Genomic DNA, 25,242 nt, shown 5'->3' on the forward strand with positions numbered 1-25,242 from the left:
GAGGAGGAGGGGGTATTATGGGATGGCCCTTCCTCTTTGCAGGATGCAGGCCCAATGCAGGGGCATTCCCCTCCCCCCCCCGCCGCCTCCTACAGGGAGAGAGATGGACCAATTTTGGACGGAATAAAAAGAGAAATTAAACCTTGGCTGCGATCCACCCTTCCTCCCCCCCCTTTTTTTTTTAATTGTTGAAAGGAGGGAGAGAAGAGGAGGGAGCCATTGAGACTCGGCTTAGCAAGAGGAGGGGAGGGTCCTAACCCCCCCTCTCCAAGACGCCTCCTCCAGCCGTGCAATCCCAGGTCGGCCCTGGAGCAAGGATGCCCCGCGAGGGAGCCTGAAAGCCGGGATGCGTGGCTCCCTCGGCCCGGTCTCTCCCTCCCGGAGGGCCAAGGAAGGTGGGATCGCCCACGTTGTCGGGATGGAGGGGGGAGGGAAACAGACCTCTCCAGGGGCCCCGGAGGGGCCCGCGAGGCGGGGGGACGAGGCTCCCGGGAAGGGGGCTGGTGCAGAAACCGTGGGGCGGGCAGAGGGCACGGGCGCAGCGGGACTCCCCTCTGGCTCCATGTGGCTTTAGGCGGAGGGAAGCGGCGGGGCTTTATGGCCACAGAGGGCACCGGTGCCCTTGTAGGTGGGCATCCGCCAAAGGCAGCTCAAAACCCGCTTGGGCGGGTGGGTTTTGGAAGTGGCGGAGGACCGGGCAGGACGGGGGTCTGCAGCTGCTTCCCAGCTGCTGCTGCCGCCGCCGCTGCTGTTGTGGTTGTCTGGTGGTTGCTGTTGTCACGGGCTTGTGCCTAGAAGGGCTTCACCTGGGAGAAGTACGTAGCCGCCTTCCATCAGAAACGTCTGGCTGTGTCATGGTTTCAGTGTTTTTCTTGCCATGGACAAAAGTGCGGGATGCATTTTTATTTTGTTGTTATTAACCAATTGCATTCATCTAGTTTCCACACTTCCAGAGTGCACATCGCCGTCTTCTCTCTCAATTTGCCAGTCATACTGGCAAGGTCACAACAGAGTCTTTTCTGTTTTGCCTAGGCTGGGTGGGAAAAAAAATCATCCTTCTCTCCAGCTTGGCTGGAAACTGGAGCCACTGAGAAGGAAATCATGGCTGGAATACCACCTATGTATTTGCATCCATGTTTTCTCAGACCAAATGACCTTAAGCTGCTCTGTTTTGAGATTAGGTGAAGTAGGATAACAAACATGTACACGATTTCTCTGTAACTGTGCTTGGATTACTGATTGAGAAAAAGGTGTGACTTGTAGTTTCTCAGAAGCTGTCATCAAAGTGTTCAAACTCTCTTTTCCAGTGTGTTGTTCATGTTAACATGTTAGATTACACTCCTACACCACCTCAACCAGCATGCTGGTGCAGGTTGTGAAAGGCTGGCTTTGACCCTAGTGCGGAATTACAAAAAGAATCCTCAAAAATTAAAACAAAGTTTTATAGACACAGTAATCTACTTCCAGCCCTGATTATCCATGTCTCTTTTTCTTCTTCTGCAGAAAGCAGCTGCAAATCAATGCTTTTTACATGGAAGTAAATTCTGTTAGACTCAATGGAATTTACTGTTGGGTAAGTGTAGTTTATTGTTGAATGGCAGAAAAGTTGTTTTATTGTGTAAGAGTCAAATATATGGATTGCAAGATCTCCACATGCATATGTGTTCAGCTGAAATGGAAAGCCATGTTATTGGAGAAGATAAAAATAATAACTATGTAATCCAGTACAAGCCCACTTAGCAGAAAAGCCCTGTAAATGAGTGTGAGATAGCAGCTTTAGTGGAACTTCTGCAGTTGAGAATGTATCTTTGCATTTTCTTTTTCAATAATTCTGATAATACAGTTGCACAGAAGTCCTGTGCACTGAAACCAAAGGGGCTTATCCACCTGTACGTGGGTTATAGGACTGCAGTGTTCCTGACCTGTTTTTTGGCGCGCCTGTGAATGCAGACTTGTCTGTTGCCTTTCAGTTGCTTCTTGATTGTGCTGAGAGGTAAAAAGGAGTATTAAAAGGATATATTTTCCACTATCACCACCTTAATCCTTTTGCCATAATCATTATACTCTCCTTTTTCATTATAGAGAAGTGGTAGTTATAGTGAAATAATTAATATGAGGAATGTGCATTTGTATATGAGTGGACTATGGCATGATATCTGAAGATACATATTTGCTGAAATGGGGAAGGGGTGTATTTGTATTCTGTCTCTCTAATTTGGAGAAGGGGAAACACAGTGGTTTGGGTATGTATAGACTTGGAGATGACCTTGATCATCTTGGTGAACCCCAACAAAACTCCCTCCCTCCTTTTTTTTGAGTGGAAGGTCCTTAGTATTTAATGTTTGACTGATCCATTTTCTGGGTGTATGAAATAACTGGTACCAATGCAGTTGTCTTGCAGGCCATATTGCTCTGTGAATGGAAGAATGATGGCGTTGCCTCCTGCCTTGCGAAGAAAAAATTGAGAACCTATGTAAAAATGGGATCTCTGCTGGTTGGGTTTCAGATAGTCTTCCCTGACCGCTGCACTACAGTTCCCATAATACTAGAGCTATGGTAGTTGGGGATGGACATCTGGGGTATCTGGAGAACATCAGTTTGGGGAAGACCTCACTGTCCACTTGCTTGGCCATTTCCTCAACACCCAATCCAAGTAACTGCCCAGAAGAGTAGATTAATATACCAATGGAGACTGGGGGTTCTGCTGTTTATCTCCCAATTCTGATCATAGCCTGTATATTTAGAAAGGGTAATAGTAAACAGTCAGCAACAGCAAAGAGGAGGAGGGTTGGGATCCGATGGCCAGTCATTCCATCTACCCAGTTGTTCACGTAGGTGGGCATATCAATAACTGAAATAAATAAGTACAATCTGTAGTAGATTGCCAGGACTTTTTTGTTTGCTCCTTCCTGGAGGGACTGCCAAGTATGGAGATCTGTCCCCTCCTATCTTCAGCTTGGGAATCCAAAACGTGTGGCAAAACAGGGTTGCTCCATGTAGTTCCATGCAGGCAATACAAACTAATCTGGGAATGCAGCTGGTTACAGAGGGCTGAATGACCCACTCTCAGGGTCTAGTGTTTGGAGGATCTTTGAGAGATCTGTAGGTCTTGTGATCTGAAAAGAGCTGGATGGTGGAGACTTACCACACTCCCATTGTGTGTCCTGGCAGTGAATTTCTGGATCTGTCCACCTGATCTCCAAGGATCCAGTTCTTCCTGCCGAAGAGGTGGTTGGCAAATCATAAGGAGTTTCTCTTGTCTTGGAGGAATTTTATACCTCCTTAACATATAGGAAGTGAAAAGGTGGTTGCCTAGGTTTGCTGACAGGGAACTGGTTATTAAATGCAGCTTTTGTAAATAAGCCACTTCCTTGGCCTATTCAGTATTAATTTCTGGCTATGAAAATGCCCCCATAGGCTTCAGGCAGTTGTGATTCTTTAGGCCTTCTGGGAATTAACCCTCTTGCATTACTTTTCAACTGGATAATAGGCAAGTGCTTTTGACATATCATTGTTGATAGCGTATAGTTTTACAAGGTGTCGGCAGAAAAAGCTCTCGTCTTCTTTTCTTTGCCACTTCTAGCAACGCGGCTCAGACAATAGTGCAGGAAAAACTATTACACCCGTTGGGTTACGTATTTCAACTGAAACGGTATCAGGTGTAGCGTTCACATTGTTTGTGAGATGGTAGGTTTTCCAAACTGGCAGTCTTTGGCTTGATCAAAGTTAGGTGTGTGATTTTATAGGAACATCTGCAGTTGGTCCTCAAGAATCCATAATGTTGTGTTTTGGTAAAGTCTTTCACAAGTAAGAAGAAAATGCAGTTGAAGAGCCAGAGCTGAGTACCAAGTATAGCAAGAATGTGTTAATATAAGTTGTACCTATGCTAAGAGATGCTGAGACTACAGTTCCCAGTGTTCCATAACCAGCATGGTCGTTGCTAAGAATTCTGGGTGTTGCAGTCCCAGTATATCTGGAGAGATGCCAGGATAGAGAGAACTGACACAGATGTCCATTTCCAGATTCTGGAACCTGGAGAGGTGAGCTGTTCAGGTTTACAAAATAGGAAGTTTTAACCTGCTGTGGTTAGAGGGGTAGGTTTCTGATCTGTTTATAACACTTGGATTTTATTTATTTTACATGTTTTTTATTTTGTGCAAACGTCTGCCATTCTTTGAAATGACTGTGATACATGGCTCTAGACCAAAAAAAAAGACTAGTGGTTAAAGATAAGTATTCAATACATTGCTATTCTGCTTGCACATTTCCCAAACACCTCTGTGGCCGTGAGAATCTCACAGCCTCTCTGTGTATTCAGTGGAGAATTAAGGTGAAATTGTCATGACTTTTGGAAAATTGTGCCATGAAACAGTTGCCTGGATCTTACTAAAGTCCAGTTCCATAGTAGGTGTGCTACATCTACCCTTCCACTGACAGTCCACAACCTATTTTCTACCTCTCCCCCTTAGTTGCATAGTGGCCAAAGAGAAGGAAAATGTGGTTCCTCACACAATCTCCCTTCTCTGCCAGAACATTTGGGAGAACATTTTAAAAACAGTTAACACCAACTCAGCTCTGTGTTCTTTGCATGTTTCTCATGGCCAGGGCTGAAATGCATCTTTTGATAGGTTCATAAACAGGGGGCTAATAACTTTTATAGGATAATTTGCAGGGCGCATATTGATATTGACAGTACTGTACTTCATCACAACAAAATAACCATTGAATTGCATCCCTAAGATGCAGAGCAGTGATGGTACAGCAGATGTTGAATATGAGGAGTCAGAGTGATTTGGTTGCCTTCACGTAGTGGGTAATCTTGAACTTAGGTTGGTGTCCATGAAGGCATATGGCTAGAGATGCTTAGATAGATAGATAGATAGATAGATAGATAGATAGATAGATAGACAGACAGACAGACAGACAGACAGACAGACAGACAGACAGACAGACAGACAGACCGACCGACCGACCGACCCGCGCGTATATGTATTTGTAATACCTTTCTATCTGTACTTCCTGCAGAGTGGATGTGTTTTTGAAAAGAACTGACCTCTTCACGTGTACCACTGCAGCTTGGCACAACAACTATGCCCAGTTCTGCAGAATTTTAAGCAGGGATGAGAAATCTCATTGCATACACTCAACAATTCTTCTCTGTAGCCCAAGAATTGTTTCTTAAGGTCACCCGTTTCTTTTTCATCCTTCTAAGATTAAGATGGAATGAAACACGCCCATACCTTTCTTCGATTCATTTTTTTTAATTGACCTGCAGCCTGAAAGTTGATTAAAGCAGACCAGGGGACTGTGGATGCTTTACATTACATTGTGAGCAGGTGTTTGCATACGTGTACATATAAACACTCACTCACCCAGAATCCTTCTTTCTGTCTTTCCCCATCCTACTGAACCCTGTTACAGGAATATTTACAGAATCTAGAATTAATCTGTCTTAAATTGCAATCCCTTTAGCCATTGGTAGTAGAGTACACAGTTATAGCCATGTGTTTAGACTGGGTTTCAAGCTGGATTTGGCCAAGAGAATGACAGTGCCCAGCTAGTTTAAAGCTATTGGCCCAACATCTGGCAGAGAGGCCAGCAGATGGCATGGGAAAATTCATAATCAGGGAATAATTATCAGGAAAATTAATGATGGGAAGAAATATCCATCCTGTTAATGCTGACAGACCGATGGTGGGAATTCAAACAAACAAATATAGTGATGGTTATCCTAGGTAGGATGTAAGAAGACCAGCTGTGCGTTGGCATATTGCAAAGCAAAGCTGGGCAGCTCCTTCAGGGCAACAAATGCCATCCGGCCATGTAATAAATTGGGCCCCTGTCTTTAAAAGATCACACCACAGTGATACTTAGGTTACAATCATGGGTACGTTTCAAAGTGCATTATTTCTCAGGAATATCAATTCAGCGTATATCCCATGTTAATGTGAAAAACAGTCAAGGAAGAAACCTCCTATGTACATTGGATGAGAGCATTTATTCACAGGTGACATGCCCTCCCCCACCCCTCCATGCAAGAAAGTTGAAAAGCAGGGCCATCAGTTGTTTTAAAAATGCAGTATGGGGCACTTAATGCTGTCCCCTTCTGTCTTTCACATATACAGTGGCAGGATACGAGTGCCACATATTGTTAAGGGACCTGCAGGAAATTTATCTGGGCTTCCTGGATTGTATGCTGGGGAGGAGTCTTCAAAAGACAGAATTTTTTTCTAGTAGACTTGGAATATTTTAAAGAATAGCAAAAACTTCTACAAGGATGAGTTCCCATACATGCAAATGAGCGAGATTATTTATTTATATAAAAAATGTGTATGGCTATCCAGCTTGAACAATGGCAGCTCTGGGTGGAATATAATCAATCAACAAGAAAAAAAGAAATACAGTTAAAAACAAGCAAAAATGAATAGGTGATCTGAACCCACATTTCTGTGACAGTCCTCCAGGGGGGAATTAATCAACTTGGCCCCGATACCCAGGGAAAGAACCAGGTTTTTAGAGCCTTTCTAAAAGCCAACAGGGTCAATGATGAGTTTTGAGTTGTTAAGAAGTTTGAAGATTGCTCTCTCCCTTTAGTCTTTTTCTTTGAATTTATTGCCCTTGTTTTTTCATTCAGCTAAGTCCTGAGGATACTCCAGGCTTTTGATTGTAATCCACCTAGCCATTGCTATCAACTGAACCTACATATGTGGGGATCTATCCTCATTTTATACTCACCACAGTCCAATACAGTAGTTTGGATGGAGAGAGACAGTAATTGGCCCAAAGCCACCCACTGGGCACTAGAACTTGGATCTCACGCATCCCTTGTCATGCCTTCTCCTTCACAAGGGGGGGCATTTCTTCCTAAACCCAACCTTTTGTCACTAACCACCCCGAAGTTCACTCCCTTTGCTCCATGTGTTAGAGAGCAAGCAAGCAATAGAGATAAAGAGAGGGAGAGGGGAGATGAATGACAGGTAGATTTTAATTACTAGATTTATATCCCACCTTTATTTTGTGTGACTCAAAGCAGCATACACAATGCTCCCACCTCCTATTTTCCCCACCATGACAACCCTGTGAGGTGGGTTGGACTGAGAGGAAGTGACTGGCTCAAAGTCACCCAGCCTGCTTTTGTGCTTAAGGGAGGACTAGAACTCACAGTCTCCTGGTTTCTAGTCCAGCACCTTAACCACTACACCAAACTGGCTGGGCAGTGGTAGACAGACAGACAGTCATATGTATGAGAAAGGGAGTACATATTTTGTGTGTGTGTGTGTAGTTATAGACTGATATGGGCTGCAATGTTTAATAACTTAGAACCATTTTTAATCTACTAAAAAGATGCTCCAATTTAATGTTAGGGGTATAGAAGGGCTTTCATAAAAGTGCTTATAAAAAAGGGGACTGGCAAGAGCCCACTTAGAAAAAAATCCCCTTATTTTCCTTATGTAGGAAATTTAAAGATTCTGCTAAGAAACAAACCTGTCATGTCTTCAAATGAACCCTCTAAAAGAGCTCTCTAGGTTCAGTAGTTATTTTCTTAGCATGCAGATCAGCCAAGGTTAACTAATCAAACCTGACCTGATTTAAACTTCAGTTGGGTTGTATCCCCCAAATTGTGCATCGAGAACGCATACACATGCCAGATGGATGAGAATTTTAAAAAAGAGATGGTGCAGCTGAGCTCTTGAGATAAATAACTGGCACTGGGGGTGAGACTCTCTCCTTTTGGATTTGCTTATTGGACATTCTCTTCTCCCCCCCCCCCTTTGGTTTAGGAGGGAATGCACTGATGTGGGGGAGGAGAAACCTATGCACAATAACACACTTGCATATTAGTATGTATGTAGGACCTTGACGTTTCATTTTGCACTGTTCTTTTGTGTATATTGTTTAGTGCTTGGCCAAGTCAAGTAGCTTGAGCGAAATGACATGCAATGAGATGAAAAGATGCAAAGGAGCAGCGGCTGAGGAGGGGGCAAAGCCCCCCCCCACAAAGGAGCACAGGAAGAAGGCTGGCTGGCTGGCAGATGCTTCTGTCTGGCTAGCTGGCGGGGGGGGGACTGCCAGGGCCCAGCTCCGCCTCTTTCTTCCGTCCTCCTTGTGCTGTGTGCTGGAGAAGGAAAGGAAGGAGCTGGAGCCCGCCGGCAGTGGGGGGGTTCGGAGGAGGAGCTGCTGCTACCCAGGCTCGGTAGGATCTGGGATCCTGATCGGGCTGAGGGAGATCTCGAGGGCAGGCAGGAGGAGAAGGAAGGAGCATCCAGCTAAAAGACGAAGCGGGGGGGATGCAGGTTATGAGCGCCAGGCTAGGTGGTAAGTGAGGGAATCAGGGTGGTGGGGACTGGAGCCGGCCGGCAAGCTGGGTGGAGGCATTGGGAAGGAATGGTGCATACGGATTTTGGGGCTAAGGGGGAGGATGTGAAAGAGGAGCGGGTAGGGAATGACAGCAGGTGGGGTTGGGGGAGAAGGCGCTACCTGCGGCCCTCGCAAGGGGATAGCCTGACGGGCTGAGTGGGTGGAAGAGCCACACTGGCAGACCAGAGGGGCGGCTTCGGGAGGTGCTGGAGCTGCCCGTGGAGAGGTTGGGATTAAGGAAAGAAAGAGGCTCGGGAGGAAGAGCCAGTGGGGAGGATGCAGGGAGGGTGGCTGGGCTGCCGGTTGGAAGAGGAGGGGGGCTGGGGGGATGAAGGTGTAGTGTGGAGTAACAGCCAGGCAAGAAGGGGGGAAAGAGGAGGACCAAAGGGGCAGGAGGGAACTGATGCCCCCCCTTCCCTCCACCCCATGCATTGCCATGAGAATAGTGGAAGTACAGAGGAGAGGACAGGCCTGACGTGGGTATAAGGGGGCTGGATAGAGAAAAAGCTGGTGGGGATATGCATGCAGATAGATAGAGGTTTCCTGAGTGCAGGACAGTGTTAAGGAAGTGGGAGTTTGAAAGCAAACAAATCAAATGTCTAGGCAGATGGCCAGCAAAAAGGGCATTGAGAAGGCCCTAGAAATAACTGGGGGGGGGGAGTCATAATGGAGAATAGAGAGAAATAACAAACGATGGCTTTGGACTCTGTGGGATGGGAAGGGATCTGGTTGTTTTCCTGAGCAGGGCTCTTCATATCCCTTGATCAGGAGTGCTGAGCGGGGTCAGTTCCTAACTCTTTGGCCTGAGAGGTGAGGATCCCATTTGTTTTATCTGCTGAAAGTATTTTGATTCACAAGGGTTGGTCATAATAGAAGCCTTCCCCAGTCTGGTGGGGGAATACCCCATCATCCACACCCAACACGATTAAGGTCATTGAAAGGTAGCATTTCATTCCGATGATGTGTTAGGAATAGTGCTTCTTTTTGGTAAAACCTCTCCCATTTACCCCCTCCCTTGAGATCAGTTGTGATTTAATGGTAACATGCAGATTAATTTAAATTTGCGTATCAGCCGGGTAGAATGCTAGTGTTTTCGCCTTTTGTAGATTATTTTCTCATAGACATCCCTTTGTAAGCTTTGTGGGACTTGTGTGTTTTCAGCTTTTCCCTTTTTACTTATGGTCAGTTTCATCCCTGGGGTTAGGGGTGCAACACATACACAAAAGAGTGAGAAATTGCAATTTGGCACAAAAGCTTTTGAACAAACACCTGCCTATGGAAAAATATAATCAGAGGTTCCACTTCTAGTAAAAAAAATGGATATGCTTCACCCCTGGAATCCTTTCTTGAATATGCAGGTCCATCCTCAAATGTTCAGTTCCACTGGTATGAAGAACTATCCCTAAAGTCAGTGGATATTATCCCCAAAGTTTCTGTGCCTTGCTTCAAAACCTTTTTACAAATGCTTCAACGGTGGAAATACCTTCTCTCTGCAAGGACACTGGTTTTATAGTTTTGAGTAAACTGAGTGAATTTGTCTTAGAGTAACACTTTTAGAAGTAGAGTGAGCTCTCTTATTCCTGTTATTTTCAAACGCAATGGGCAGAAAAAGTAGATGAAGTTCTGCTGGCAGATTTGCAATAGTTCGGCAAGTTCCCAGTAGTTTAACATTGGTGGTAGAAACCCTGAATTTCCTCCTAGCTTGGGCAGCAGAAATTAAGAAAACCTGTATGAAAGTTTTATGTACTCTAGTTTAGGTATAAAAACTAGTTCCTTGAAGGCACTTTACATTTGTTTTTTCTGAGCCATTATTTCTGCACCAGGGTTCTGTTGGTGAACCTTGTGGTTTTAATGGAAAACAAAGTAGATTTTAGAAGTATATAGTCAACTTTGATTTAAGAAAAAGGCTATTTGTTTATATATTATCTTTTCTCCCAGAACTCATTCAAATATTCAGAAATAAAATTCAGCCTCTGAGCTGTACCAGATTAGAGGATGCCATTTTTAATACTTCTGCCTTGTCAATTAATTTTGTGCATATGGAAAGATGGTATATAGGAGAGACCATGAATTTTTAAAATCCAGGGCCCGCTAGCTTTCCATGTTCCAAATTGTCCATGGGAGTTAGATAAGTCAAGATATAGTTAAACCAAGGCCATCATTTCTACAAACCTGTATTTAGTTGGATATCAAACTTCCCTGCATTGGCATTAATCTCTTCTTTATGTATGTCTCATGGAAAAAAAAATACTTCCTTGCACTCCTGTTTTTCTTGATGTATACATATTATGCAGGGCAGATTTTATGAATGATAGTCCAAATATAAATTGGAGGATATTGAAAAATCTTCCAGAAACACATTGGCATTTGCAAAAATAGCAATACATATCTCTTGCAGAATTCCTTGTCCTTTCTTTGCTTACATGACTCACACGAGAAAATATTGCACAAATTAAATAATAACAAAACAAGTTGGGGCAGGATAGCAACAAAAAGCCCAAAAGAAACCCAAAAAAAACCCAGGAGGAAAACCTCTGAATGTTATGACAGAATTAATTATATTATCAAAATATGTATTTTGGAAAACTTGTCTTCTTTTCTAAACAAAAGGCAGTCAGTATAATACATTCATAACTGTCCGTTGTGGTCTGTTCTGGTTATTCAGAAGTGTTTGCTTTAATTTTTAGCAGGGGGAAAAGCCTCCAGGGAATGAACTTTCTGATACCTGTTGGGCTTTATATTGTAATAAACCTGATATACTTGGAGATTTTCCTTTCCTTTTTTTATAAATCAAATGACCCCAGTTTGCCCAAAGGAGCTGGCGTTAGTAGTTTAGTGGTAGAGCAGTGTCTCTCAACCTTGATGTGTGGACTTCAACTCCCAGAATTCAGTTGAGAAACACTGTGGTAGAGCTATAGGAGAAGTTCTCATACATTATACGGCATCAGATACTAAAATAGACACCTGCCAGAGATCATGGGGAATCACTATTTACTTACGTCAGATATTCAACAGATTGATTTGAGATCTTGTGATCTTTATATGTTAACTAGAACTTTCTTGGTTCTTTGAAGACGCTGAGTCTGAATATGGGATTCTTAATAGAATTCTCAGCACTGATTCAATAAAATATCCGGCTCCCAGGATTTTTGGTGGGAAACAGTAATTGATATTAAATCAATATCATACCTTAAAGTATTAATGTTCATTACTGGAATTTCACAAATGGCCCCATTCCCAAATTTAATTTGTCTATTTTAATAACATGATGAGGGTGGCCTTTATTTTAATTTCATGTTGTATGCCATGCATAGGGTTAGTAACTGGGTAGGGGAGTTCCGGGGAAATTGGGAAGTAAAAAATATTTTTTTATTTATTATTTTGGCTATTGTATAAAACCACAACATTCATATTTCTTTACATCTCAGTTTTAGTCTCTGAAACCGTCCATTTTCCTTTTCAGTGAGCTGATCTCAGCTTTCCAGAACAGGAAAGTCTTGTGTATCTTCTATCCCAGACGTTTATGCTTCTAGAAATGCACAAGCCACCTCCAGAACACTGGGAACAGCCCATTCTGAGAGGAAACTAGAACATTTGAACACAGTCCCTGCCATTTTACAAGGACCACACTACATGTATGCTCAACTACTTAGTGCTTCAGGACAGCCCTCTGACAAATTGTGGTCTACTAAGCAAAACATAACTTGGGATCTACTAATGATCTACTAAGTCTATATTGAGATTTGCCAGATTAAAAGAATAAATCTGCCCACCTCTTCTATTTTTAAACCATCCAAAACAGGCAACCAAAACAGAAGGGCTTTTGAATCCCCAGGTGAGATGTCATCTGTGTTGGGTGGAAGAGTGGTGTAAATGGATGATATGTTCTCTGTAGGTGGCTCTGTTTATCTCATGAGCTTATTTCATTGGATGTATGAGCTTCATCACTTTAGGAAACCACAGATTCCATGTTTGGCTAAGGACAGATTGAGGTCTCCATTCCTTCTATCGTTTTCATGTTGGTCACAGAGGAGGAAGCCAACGTTCAAAGTTCTGAGTGGAGATGATAGACTTGGTCTACCCTGATTTTCTTTCCCAGCAGAAGCTACTTGGGTACCTGCCATAGATTTCTGAATAATGGTGTGACTCATAGAATATTGTCTTCTTTGATCTGTGAAAACTTGTCTGCACAATTTAAGTTGAACAGGGTCACAGGCTTTCAAATGGCAGTGTGTGTGATGCAGCCTTTGACATAATAGCTGGTAGCTTTTTTTCTTATAATGACAGAGACCTTGTGCTTACTTAATATCTAGCCACCGCCCCCCCAGCACTCTACCAAAAATGATAACCCGTAAGAGATATCTGAGATTATAATTCACATTCATTATCTGCATTTCTATGAACTGTTGTTATTTGTTTCCTGTTGTTGGTGAGGTCAGCCTTTATTTTCTGGGCATTTTTCATGAAATGACCCCAAGAAGTGATTCCAGCTCTACCATTCTGTGATTCTAGATACAGCATAGAATATACACCGGCATAAATCAAAGAAAAATACACCAGAAGCAAAGTTTATTGCCATAGCAGAGTTGGAAAGCGCAGATTTTTAAATGGTGAGGCACAGATTAACTCAGGTAACCTTGACCCAGTGCCAAGAAGACCACAGAGTTAATGCCAGGTTGAGTTCTGTACGGGGTTGTCCCAAACTTGAGTGCCATTATTAAAAAGCTACTCTCCCCAGTAGTTATCCAAGGGTATGGAGTAAGTTCTCTGAAGATGATCTTGAAGTAACTAGGTTAGAGACCAAGTGAACCATTTGGGACCTTAGAGATAAACAGTTGCCCTGAGTCCCTTGAAGTAGGGCAGTATATAAGCCCTTGCATAAATAAAGAAATGTTCCTTGAGTTGAGCTCAACTCCTGGTGGTTTCACAGAAACTACCATCTAGTTTTCTTGGCAACAATATAGAGTAGTTTGCCATTGCATTTCCCAGAATTTTTTGTTCCAACATTCCAGTCTAGCCTAAATCCCTGAGATTGGTTTCCCATCCATATCCAACCTTGGTTAGGTTTTTTGAGATAAGCTGATGTTAGCTAGGTATTTCTGTTTCAATGAATACTTAGGGCTTTAAAAGTAACAACAGTTAATATGAAAAACATTTTAAATTGAGTTAGAAACACTGACAGTCATTATTCTTTTTTTTTTTTTTTTAACTTCCTGTGTATTTGTATCAGTGCAAATCCTTAAAAAGTGGTTTTGTCTTGCATCCTGGGGTTCTACCATGTAATTGGCTGATCTCCAGGGAGTGAAGGAGGTTCCTAGATATGTCTTCCCTGCAGTCTGTTGATGATTTGCTTTTGGGAGGTGGAGAAGTAAAGGCAGTGGAATTTCTGGTTCAACTCAGAGACATAAATTTGTTGCTGGCTCCTAAACATCTGAACTATTTCCTCCTCTTATGCAGACCTGGTGGCTTAAAAATACAACATTTATTCTTTTTTAAAGGGGCAAACACGGTGCTGATTTAATTGAAAATGTGCTGCAGATTGAAAGCTGACTCAACACATGGAAATAGAAATGTGGGTACTGGAAAGGTGTGGCCAGGGTATGCTTCTCCCCTATTGCTGTCCATAGAAAAGCACCACTGCATGCTTAATACTGGACAGAGTTAGAATTAGAGAGAGTACCTTCCTCGTTGCAAATAACACTGAGCAGTAATGTGGTCAAGATGCATAGAATCATGCATGGCACAGAGAAAGGAGCAGATTTTCCCTGTTTCCAAACACTAGAACCAGGGTTCATCCAATGAAGTTGATTGGAATGAGGTTTAGAAAAGACAAAAGAGCATACTTCTTCACACAGCACATGATTAAGCTGTAATTCATGCCCGCCAAATGGGGAGATGACCACTACCTTGGATGTCTTCAACATGGGTTGGGGTATGTTTGTGGAGCGCAGGCCTCTCCAGGGCTACCAGTCTTGAAGACACAGTGTTGGGGAGCAGCATGGCTTCAAATACTAGTTGCAGGAGGAATGAGTAGGAAAGGCGTAAGTCTCCATCTCCTGCTTGCTAGCACCCAGAGCCAGCTATGGGAAACCGAGGCTGGTATAAGATGGGTCTTGGCCTAATCATGGAGGGGTTATGTCCTTAACCAATTATTTTCTCTTTTCCAGCCTGTCCTAGACAGTGTGCCTTCCTTCATGAGGCTGAGCCTGCTTGACTGAGACCCTTGGATAAAGGAATTGCAGTTGGGGAAGGGATTTCTTCATCACCCCCTTCCTGAGCCAGGAGCTAGACTCTTTCCTTCTGCCATGGCTGACCCCATCATGGACCTCTTTGATGATCCTAACCTCTTTGGCCTGGACTCATTGACTGATGAGAGCTTCAACCAGGGTGCTCCAGACCCCATTGAAGAGGCCTTAGGGCTTCCAGGTGGGGCCCTAGAGTCCTTGGCAGGGGGCTCCAAAGAGCAGGTTGCCCCCCAGCCGGAGCCCTCTCAACCAGAGAGGCTGCCCCTTCCAGATACGCAGCCGGAGTCTGTGTCTGATCTGCCACAGCAAGATCAACCCGGGCTCCTGCAGGCTCCTCAGGATCAGGAGGTTCTCAGCCAGGGCAACCCGTTCATGGGAGTCTCATCAGCCACAAACACCTCAACTGTTGTGCCCTCTTCCTCTGCTGGGGGGCAGCAAACTACAGGGCCCCCACCAGCCCCCAAGATCGTCATCCTGAAGGCACCAGCAGGCAGCTCCATGACGGGTGCCCACGTGGCCCAGATCCAAGCCCAGCCCATTGGGGCAGCCAACGGGGGCAAAGTGACCTTTGCCAAGGTACTGACAGGCACCCCCTTGCGGCCCGGGGTTTCCATTGTCTCAGGCAATGCAGTGCTGGCCACCAAGGTGTCCCCTGGAGCCGGGGCTCCCGCTACACTCCACCGTCTAGTGCAACCTGGTCGGCCTGTCAAGCAGCTAGTCTTGCAACCTGTGAAGAGCCAAGCAGGAGGGAACACAGGAGCTGCTCCGCTTAAACCTGCAGTGACCCTGACCTCTACTCCAGCACAGGTGAGCATGTAGTTCTTGCAGGTATGGGTGCAGCAGCTGAGCAGGTTCCTTTGGGTCAGGTGGGACATGGCTCTGGGATAGAACACATGAGAACTTAACCTGGGTGATTTCCAAGCACCCCCAGCTGAAAAGGCTTGCAGTATTGTTTCCAGGGGAATTAAAAAATGCAGACTAGGAAAAAACACAGCTGAACTCTGAGCAGGGCAAGTCCCTTTATGTTCTTTGGAGTCACAGATTTCAGGCAACTCCCCATTTGGTTTTTCCTGCATTCTGATTGCAACATTGGTTGGAAAAGAAGACCCCAGTTTTCCCACAAACGAAAAGATCATTTGAGATTTACTGGGAATACAGTAACAGAGGCAGTGTTTTTCTGTCTAATCTTCCAGAGTGATCAAAGATTCAGGGTTGTCTTCTTTTCATATAACATGGGACATTTGCATTCCTTAAAGTGCACCCTTAAAACGCACCCTGGTCCCACCTGCTCAGAAATATAAAGCTTCTTCCCTGCTAAATATAGGTAGGATTGTAACCTCATAGAATCTAGTATAGAAAATATGCAATTGGTCTACATGCACACATGTCTTAGCCCAGTAAGAATCTTTGTAGCAGGTTGTACTTGAGGTTTTCTTTATCCCTCTCAAAGAACCATGCCAGTGGGTGCTGCTGAGAAATAAAATAACTTTAGAATTAGAAGGGCATGGTCTGAGGTTTGGATGGCATGATTTTCATGGGTATGATAAAGTTAAGGTTAATGTAGATTTTAAAAATCACTGTGTCAGAAGTGCCGTATTGAGAATATGGAATAGATATAAACCCAGACTGTGGCTGAAAATGCCTTCCTGGGTCTCAGCACAAGAAGCATTTTATAGGAAAGAAACAGAGGTAAAGAGAAATGGTTAACCTATCGAGAGTTGTTAGAACAAGAACGTGGAGAATATAAGATGAAATCAGGTTGGCAGCAGTTTTCAGTAGTTTTTGTATGCACAGCTAAGAGAAAGATTCAAGGTAGATAACAGGACATTTGGAATTAAGGAACAAAAGACAGAATTTGAAGTTGAATTATGTACAAATGATGAACATGTAATTGCCAAAATGTATAAACTCCTGCTGAAATTTGAAATGGAGGACAAACAAGTGGAAGAGTGTATGATAAAATGGGCTAAGAATTTTGGACATAACGTTGTTGGAACAGTGGGAAAACATGTGGTTGAAAGGATTGAAATTCACATTACGTTATAATTTAAAAGAGAATTTCTATAAAATGATGTACCGTTGGTATGTGACTCCAGAAAAATTAGCCAGAATGTATAAGGGTACTTCAAATTTATGTTGGAAATTCAGGCAACATGAAGGAGTTGTTTTATGACGCCTGGTGGACTTGTCAGAAAGCCAGAAAAAAATGGGTTCAAATACATACACTGATACAAAGAATTTTAAAGACTAAGATTCAACTGAAACCAGAACTTTTCTTGTTGGGATTAATGGACAGACAACTAGAGAAAAGCCATGGAAGATTGCTTTTATATTTGAACACGGCTGCAAGCAACTATACGCGCAAAAATGGAAAGATTCTGAAACACCCACAATGGGGAAATGGTTGGTGAAGATGATGGAACTAGCAGAGATGGCAAAATTAACTTGTTTGCTTAGAGAAAGATCAGCTATTACATTTATTAGTGACTGGAAACCCCTTATGGACTTTTTGCTGAAAAAAGAAAAAAATGACTTACGTGACTTATGGGTTTGATGATTAGAAGGGGTAGCTTATGGAAGAAGGAAATTATGATGTAACCTTAGAGAGAGAGGGTAAAATATAGAAGTATTTATAGCCGCTGTCAAAAAGATCGAAAGCGGCTTCTTTATGAACTTTTTCTTTTTTTATTTTCTTTCTTATTCACTATTCTTCCTGATTTTCTTTGTTTCTTTTCTAACGTTTGTACTGATTTTATCTTGTTAGAAATTTCTTCAGTAAAAATTGTATTAAAAAAATAAATAAAAGAACCATGCTAGTTCAGGCCACAGCTTTAAGGCAGCGTTTCTCAACCTCAGCAACTTTAAGGTGTGTGGACTTCAATTCCCAGAATTCCCCAGCCAGCATGGCTGGCTGGGGAATTCTGGGAATTGAAGTCCACACACCTTAAAGTTGCTGAGGTTGAGAAACATTGCTCTAAGGCAATGCCTGACTTGTCTGAATGCTTCCCAACAGTTTTTTTTTTTTTAATTAATGCATTACATTTAGAATACTGGCCCGTCAGGGAAGATAGGGCCCAGCTCTTTCTCACATGCCAGTGTCTGAGCCCAGGGACATATTTACAGTTGGAGACCCTCAGATTCTTAGGGATCTTCTTCCCTTACAGTTCAGAGTGTGTCACCGGGGGAGAGACAAGACCGAAGAGTTTGTGTGTGTAGCCTTGGGATGGAGAGTGAGGAGCTGAGTTGTACAATTGCGGGGCTTCACTGGCTGGGCTGCTCAGTGAAAGCATTTGCTATGCGAAAGCTTTTAAATTTGCTTTTTGTTTCAGGGAAGTAGATAGGAAATCTGTTCACGTTCCTTTGGCTTATACAGTTAAGTTGGTGGTAGCTTTTTTTAGAAAAGGATGTCTAGATGTGTGTTCATGCACACGTGTATATATAGTCTCTCCCACTTTTCTACATAAGAAATTTGCATCAGCCGCAAGTGTTGTTCAGTTCTAGCTCTGGAGCAGTATATACAGTACGTGTGTGTGTGTGTGTGTTATATTTATTTATTTATATGGCCACCCATCTCATAGAAATGACTTGGGGTGGCATTCAAGAAGTAAAACTGAACAATAAAATTAAACCAACAACCCAGATAACAAATGTCCAGGATAAAAGAAGAGTCATTCTCAACGTACAGCAGAAGACGCAAAGATAAAACCAATCAGCCAGCAGAGGTTGCTTAACCTCCCAGCCCAAACTTATGGGGGAATAATTTGGTTCCGCTTGTATTTTTGGTTTGGTTTTTCCTTCTATATGGGCAGAAAAAATGCTGAGGCTACGTCTTCACTGCACAGGCACAGCAACTGAACTGACCACACATCCTGTTTCTTCCTCTCAGGGTGAGTCAAAACGCATCACCTTGGTTCTCCAGCAACCCCCGGCTGGAGGAAGTGCCCCGGGGCAACGGCAAGTCGTTCTGGGCAGTTTGCCGGGCAAGATAGTCCTTCAAGGGAACCAGCTGGCTGCCCTAAGCCAGGCCAAAGGGATGCCAGGCCAGCCTGCCAAGGTGGTGACCATCCAGCTCCAGGTCCAGCAGCCGGGCCAGCAGCAGCAACCCAGCGGCCAGCCTGGGACCCAGAAGATTCAGCTCTTGCAGCAGAGCCCAGCCGGCGCCTCGGGCCAGCAAGCCCCTTTAAGCGTACCAGCAGTTCAGCAAGCCCAAGTGGTCGGAGGGTCAGGCCAGAGGGTGACAGTCCCCGTCAAAGTTGTGCTGCAGCCACAGGTGAGGGCTCGTGTCTGGGATGTCTTTATTCTCCAATACGTTGGGAAGGAGGGTTAAGCCCTGTTCTCCAGGTTTCTTGGCAATGCCGTGAGAGAGTGGGGCAGAAAATCCTTTCCCCAGAGAGCTTGGCGTTCTTTGAAAACATAAAGCTGCCAGCTCGTGTGGCCACGGTTAGGTTGGAAAGGCTGCAGTTGCCAAAGAGGGGGCTGAATAAGTTGTTTTCAGCGATGGAGACGGTGAGGGCCTTTATCACCCGTTCCAGACCAGCGAAAGCCGAATAAATGACATGATACGGAAAGCATTGTTGCAAAAACGATGCAGGTTTGTTCCATTTGGCCTTAAGTCGTAGAGGTTGCCAAAACGAAAGTGAGCTTAGCGTGTGTTAGTATCGAACTTGTATCTGTTTAGCATAAATTACTTTATGTTCGGTGTACCCAGTCCACATCCTGCTCCTCACACTGGCAAAAAGAGTGCCTTCCTCTTTGTTACGCCTGCCTAGTATAACAGAAATATCCTGCCTGCTAACATGGAAGTTTGATTGATTGAACAGCGATAGCCAGTCGCTGACCTCTCCTCTATGAGCCCAGCTCCTTGCCTTTTAAAGAGGTTTGCACTAATTACACAGCAGCAAATGCCATAGATGAATATAGCCTTTGTTGTCGTGCATGGCTGAGAAAATATTGGAAAACAGGCAGTGGCTGGTGTCCGGTCTCTTGCCTCGAATGACCAAGTGAGGTGGAGGATCTAAAGAAAGATCATAAAACTGCAGAGGGGCTGAATAAATAGTTCGCATCAGCCTTCACTGCAAAAGGTGCCAGTGCGTGGACTGATCTTTCCAAGGGTCCTGATGTAAGGAGACATTCATTGGGAATAAAATATTAAGCCTTGCTGCAAAACAAGCAAATCACCCAGGGTACTGAACATGCTCTGTTGTGACATATGCTGGTTGTCCATCAAGAACATGCAACAAATCAATGCTTTTGAATGTATTTCTGTACTCTCAGAATTGGTCTTTGTGATCCTACGCCATTCATATAGATGTTTACAAAATGCCTATTTATATATTACTGACTTCCTAGAGTTTATTTTTTCTTATAAATGTCAATAGATGGTATCCATTTAAATTACTAGCCTAAGGCAACAAATCCATAAGAGTGGCTTGCCTATTTATTTATTTAACAGATTTATAGGGCTTCCCGTCTCAAACAGTGTGACTTTGGGCAGCGTACAACAGAAAAACAAACAAAAAGAACCACTTAACAGTAAAACCTATCCAACATATTAAATGGTGACCGAACACACTAATAAAAAGAACCAAAAGAGGATTCCGCTTAACTGGACCCAAATACTGGTTTCAGAGGGCCAGAAAGTGACCAGTGACATGCAAATGGGCTCCAGAGGGAACCCAGAAAATTATTTTAGGCTAGTTTGTTTAACATCTGATCAATAATTGTAGTGTTTGAATATGTTGTCGTTAACTCCCCACAATCTCTGTTGGCTAGAGAGGAAGGGGTCTATTTTTTTTTCAGCCAGCCCTGAAGTTTAGTGGAGAAGTAGGTTCTGTTCTCCTTCCACCCTTCCCCCTGTCTTTCTGAAGTTATGGAATAGGCTGCAGGTCTTCAGTTTTGGTGGCCTCGGCGCTTCCCTCTTCCCACCTTTAGATAATGGGCTGTGTTCTTAGCCATCTTCTGAATACCAGCCCAGGATCTGGAGAGAACCAGGATGTTTCACTGAGGAGTGCTTCTAACTCTGTAACCCTCCGCAGGCCAGCTCGTCCCAAGGCAGCTCCTCAGGGCTCTCGGTGGTGAAGGTGCTGAGCAGCAGTGAGGTGGCGGCCCTCCCGTCCTCCAGCGGGACAACACGGAGCAGCTCGGATGAATCTCGCAAGCTGGAACATCAGAAGAAGCAGGAGAAGGCCAACCGGATTGTAGCAGAAGCCATCGCTCGGGCCCGAGCACGGGGCGAGCAGAACATCCCCCGGGTGCTGAACGAGGATGAGCTGCCCAGCGTTCGCCCCGAGGAGACGGGAGAGCGCAAGCGGCGCCGGAAGGGCGGGGGCGAACGCATCCCCAAAGAGGAGCGGCCACGCAAGGGCAGGGGCCAGGGGGGATCTGGCAAGAGCAAAGGCCGAGGGAAACCCAGGTAAAGAGCAGCAGAACTGGATTTTTTTCTTCCTTTTCAAAGGGGAATCTCGGTCATTTCCATCTCTGACTCTCTCATTCTTCCCAGCACGATCACACCAGTTGTTGGGAAGAAACGGAAACGTAACGCTTCTTCGGATAATTCAGATGCGGAGGTAATGCCAGCCCAGTCTCCGCGTGAGGAGGAGGAGACCAGCATCCAGGTGAGCCCTGAGGTGACTCTGACTGGGATGGTAGCTAGGCTAAGGCTGCACAAAGGGCTTTGTTTCAACCATTTTTCAAGAGAAAAAGATCTTTGAGCTTGCTTTGGAAAGGTACTCCAATGCTGCTTCTAAGGAGTGGAGCAAAATAGTTGCATTGCTTGGCTCCAACTGCTTCCTTTCGCCCGTTGACTAATCAGGAGAGTTGCGAGAGCGTCTCCACTGCTTCCAGCCCCAGAGCAGACAGAGTGAAGTGCCCTGAAGTGCACTGATGTTTGCAACATCAAGTGCCTCATTGAGGCAAATTGCTTTGCTGAGGCCTAGAAGATGAGCGTGAATAAGATAATTTGCATTCTATCCTCTCTTCATTAATATCCTTACTTCAGACAAGTTTGAAAAACTGAGGCGTATTCACTGCACGTGTAACAGAAAAAATAGATCTTCTTGTATTTTCTGTAGCTTTTAAACGGGAGGTGAGTGTATTCAAAGCACAAAGAAAATGTTCAGGCACTGTGTGTCTTGGATCTTTTGAATAATAAACAACACAAAGAGGTGGCAGCAGAGAATTAAAAAAAAGAAGAACATCATGTTTAAAGTCATGTAGCACTGATACATCTCTTCAGTTCTTGCATTATGAATACACACAACCTGTCTCTTAAAAATTACCGAAAATAAGGGCATTTTCCAAATCCCATAAAAAGCAGTCTTATGCTCTGAGGGGAGAGAAAATCCAAAATAGAAGCAATATTTACGTTAGGCCGAATGAAATTTTATAAGCATTAATGGTTGCAAGCATTCATGATTCTTAGATGGAAAACTTGATGGTTGGAATTTATACTTCCAAAATGGGGGACAACATTTGCTTGTTTCTTCTTTGAAGGTTTAGGGGAAGGTTTGACCTCCAATATGACCTAACTCAACACTTAGCTGATGGTATCTAGTTGTCTTGTCTAATGGTCTCCCTCTCTCCCATCTAAGAATGTAACTGGTACAGATATGATTTTTTTTTTAAAATGGCAGGTTATTTTCCTCAAACCTCCTCCTCCTCTTTTCTCCCCTGGCTTGGATCAGATTATGCTCGATGAAGAATTTTAAGAAATTGAAAACTTGCAGAGCTAGGATTCTGCAGTGCTTTGGATTGGATTCTTAAACAGTACTTTGAAGTGCTCAGGAATGTACATGTAGCACTGTTGGCAGCTTATTAAAGCTGCTGTGTCCATTACCAAGCCTGCACACACTTCAAAATAATTTTTTGGAGCCAAATGTCAAGTATTGAACAGCTGTGGCTGTTATTTTCTGGACATTCAGGTGGCCTAATAAAGTTATGGTCTCTATGGAGTTTGAAGAGAAGATACATTGCAGAGACAAGAAGAAAATAGAAGGCCCTGGGCAGACCACAGGATTTTGCTAGTGTGCTAATTTAGAGACAACTTGGCTATAAAGAGATTCCAAGTTCCCTAAAGCACGCCATTACTGAGCTTGTACAGAGAAAATAAATAGCAGATATAAAACATTAGGCTCAGGCACCTATGCTCAAATTTAAAATTAATCTTATGCAATATTTCTAGCTAAATTTTATCTATCTTTTCAAAGGCAGCTGTTTCCTAGTATGAGTTTTCCCTCCATCTCAATTAATTCTGGACTTCCCCTCCAGATCCCAGGTTCCAGTCAGCTACTTCTGAGGCTGCTGGAGGGGCGGGGCATACCCTGTTACCTTTCTCAGTCTCTGTTCCCAACTCCTGCCTTCGTCTTCTAAAAGACCTCAGTGTTTATCTAGGAGGGAGGGATCAAGGGAATCCCTGATACATACATGCTAGAAAGACCACCTCTTCTTGTGAAGATGCAGATTCAAAGACTGAAGGTCTGACTCAAGGCTGGCCAGCAGGCCGCTGTCTTGTGAAAGCTGGCTGGCTATTTACAGTATGCCTGTTTACATTCTCTGCATTCCTACTCTGAGAATCTCCAGCTGCTAACAAATCTGACTCGAGTGGAATACATGGTTTGTGTAAAGGAGGTCCTGTTTCACCCAGGCATTGGAGACCTGGTGATTCCAGATTTATTTCTACCAAGGTTCCAGATATCCACCATTAATCCTGATTTAGTCCAGCCTTGTCCAACCTGATCCTCTTGAGGTGTATTAGATTAACTCCCATAATTCTCAGCCAAAGTGGTAAACCCATGCTGGCTGGGAATTATGAGGGTTGAAATCTGATCCTTCTGGAGGAAACCTAGACTGGATAGGTTGCCTGATAAATTCTCACGAGGCTCTCCTGCCCTTAGAAACGGCGTTCGAACCGTCAGGTGAAGCGAAAGAAATATACAGAAGATCTGGACATCAAGATCACGGATGACGAAGAAGACGAGGAACTGGATGTGACAGGGCCCATTAAGACTGAACAGCCCCCAGCTCCCGAACCACCTGCTCCAGAACCAATCCCTGAAGGAGAGACACTGCCTTCAATGCAGTTCTTTGTGGTAAGAGGCTTCACTAGCATCACCTCCACATAATCTCCCACCAATTGATTTGGTAGGTCTGGAATACATCAAATATTCTGCACAGCATTTGCAAAATCTGGAGTGCCTCCTGCCCCTGTTGTTCTCTGGTGAAACCAGGAATATTGTTTGCTTCTAATGCAGAGAGGGAAGGGATGCCACTTTGCCACAAAACATCCCTTAGTTTTGGGGGATAATTCTCTTCAGTTGGAGGCTTTCATCTCACACAGGTTCATATTTTTCTTGCTTGTTTCTGTAGAAAGGGGATGTTCCTTTTTGTTGGAAATTGTGGCCTCCAGAATTTGTCACTCATAGCTCTTACAGTCTCTGACCATCAGCTGTTCTCCTTAAGGCTGAAGGGGTTTGGAAACCCCAACAGACCTTGTAGAGCTATAGTGCTGCAATTGTCACTATCTCCAACTTAAGCACCTTCTAAATATGTGGACATCCACTTCCCAGGATTCTCAGGTAGGGCTATGCTGCCTGCAGAGTTCTGGGAATTGAAATCCCTATGTCTGGATAGCACCCAGGTTGTTAAAGGCTGCTTAGGAGCGAGATATTATTTTTCCCCTTCACATATTGAGACGTGATGAGGGACCAAGAGTGTTTGGGGTTGGGGACATTGTCTGCAGATTCTTCCCTCAATTCTTTGGCACTTGGAAGTTCCCAGACACATCTGAATCAAATGCCAGACTGGGTGGCCCTTTGAATTCATTTACAAAGATCTCTCTTTAACTGTCCCTTCTTTCTTCCCCACCCATTCTGTCAAAAGGAAAACCCAAGTGAAGAGGATGCTGCTATAGTTGACAAAGTCCTGTCCATGCGGGTAGTGAAGAAGGAGGTGAGAACATTTGATCTGCTGCCAAGGCTGAATGACTTGTGGCTTTCCAGCTGCCTTTGCCCAGTTTCATTGTAAGGACTTGCTTTTCTAGATGGTGGGTGCCCAAGCTAAAGAAGGCCACACAGAGTCCCTTTTGCTTGTTTTGCACAGGCATTTCATAGCGTGCCTTTAAGGTGCAACCACAGAATTGTACTCTCAGTGTACTTATCCTAATGTTGTAAGATAGATGGATAGACTAGATTGGAGGGATGGAGGGATGGACGGACAGATAGAGGGACAGATAGCCAACTTTTTACAAATCGGTGCTTCAGAAGGGAGCCATTTAGAATGGAAATCCAGTTACAGGGAGGAGGTGCTGCTTCCAGCTCAAGGTCATTCTGTACCACAAGCCACATAACCTGTGGCAGAAGTTCTCTATGTGTTTTTCAACCTGAGCTGATGGTAGTTGTGAACCCAGATGCAAAGAAGGCTCAAGACTGCATGTGAATCGTGTTCTTTTCCTCCCTACCTGGAATAGCTCCCCTCTACCTTCAGTCCTCTGATTCTCTTTGTTTCTTTCCTCCATTGGCAGCTACCCAATGGGCAGTTCACAGAAGCAGAAGAATTCTTTGTGAAATACAAAAACTAGTAAGTACGCTGCAGCTTTCAAACAGGCCTACTGAAGCTGTGAGATGTAGATCTCAGTCTTTGTTTC

At 44.0% G+C, this 25,242-nt stretch overlaps 1 protein-coding gene across 5 annotated transcripts in view; it reads left to right on the plus strand.

Moving 5' to 3' along the window:
• CHD8 (chromodomain helicase DNA binding protein 8) overlaps positions 1 to 25,242 on the plus strand; it is a 53,712-nt gene that overhangs the window by 185 nt on the left and 28,285 nt on the right. For 2 of the 5 annotated variants that reach the window (XM_025167360.2, XM_007429331.4), the window contains exons 2-9: positions 1,504 to 1,573; positions 14,526 to 15,410; positions 18,490 to 18,873; positions 20,639 to 21,015; positions 21,103 to 21,217; positions 23,495 to 23,689; positions 24,480 to 24,548; positions 25,120 to 25,175. In XM_025167360.2, coding sequence (XP_025023128.1) covers positions 14,664 to 15,410; positions 18,490 to 18,873; positions 20,639 to 21,015; positions 21,103 to 21,217; positions 23,495 to 23,689; positions 24,480 to 24,548; positions 25,120 to 25,175 — 1,943 coding nt within the window. In that variant the 5' untranslated portion in view covers positions 1,504 to 1,573; positions 14,526 to 14,663. Of the gene's footprint in view, positions 1 to 195; positions 396 to 1,503; positions 1,574 to 14,525; positions 15,411 to 18,489; positions 18,874 to 20,638; positions 21,016 to 21,102; positions 21,218 to 23,494; positions 23,690 to 24,479; positions 24,549 to 25,119; positions 25,176 to 25,242 lie in introns of all 5 variants that reach the window. The other 3 variants (XM_025167361.2, XM_088144175.1, XM_025167362.2) reach the window with 3 other exon arrangements.

This window comes from Python bivittatus, unplaced genomic scaffold (genome assembly GCF_059951505.1).
Source record: "Python bivittatus isolate LINGU-HERP-01145 unplaced genomic scaffold, Pbiv_v1 ctg000430_np1212, whole genome shotgun sequence".
Taxonomy (NCBI): Eukaryota; Metazoa; Chordata; class Lepidosauria; order Squamata; family Pythonidae; genus Python; species Python bivittatus.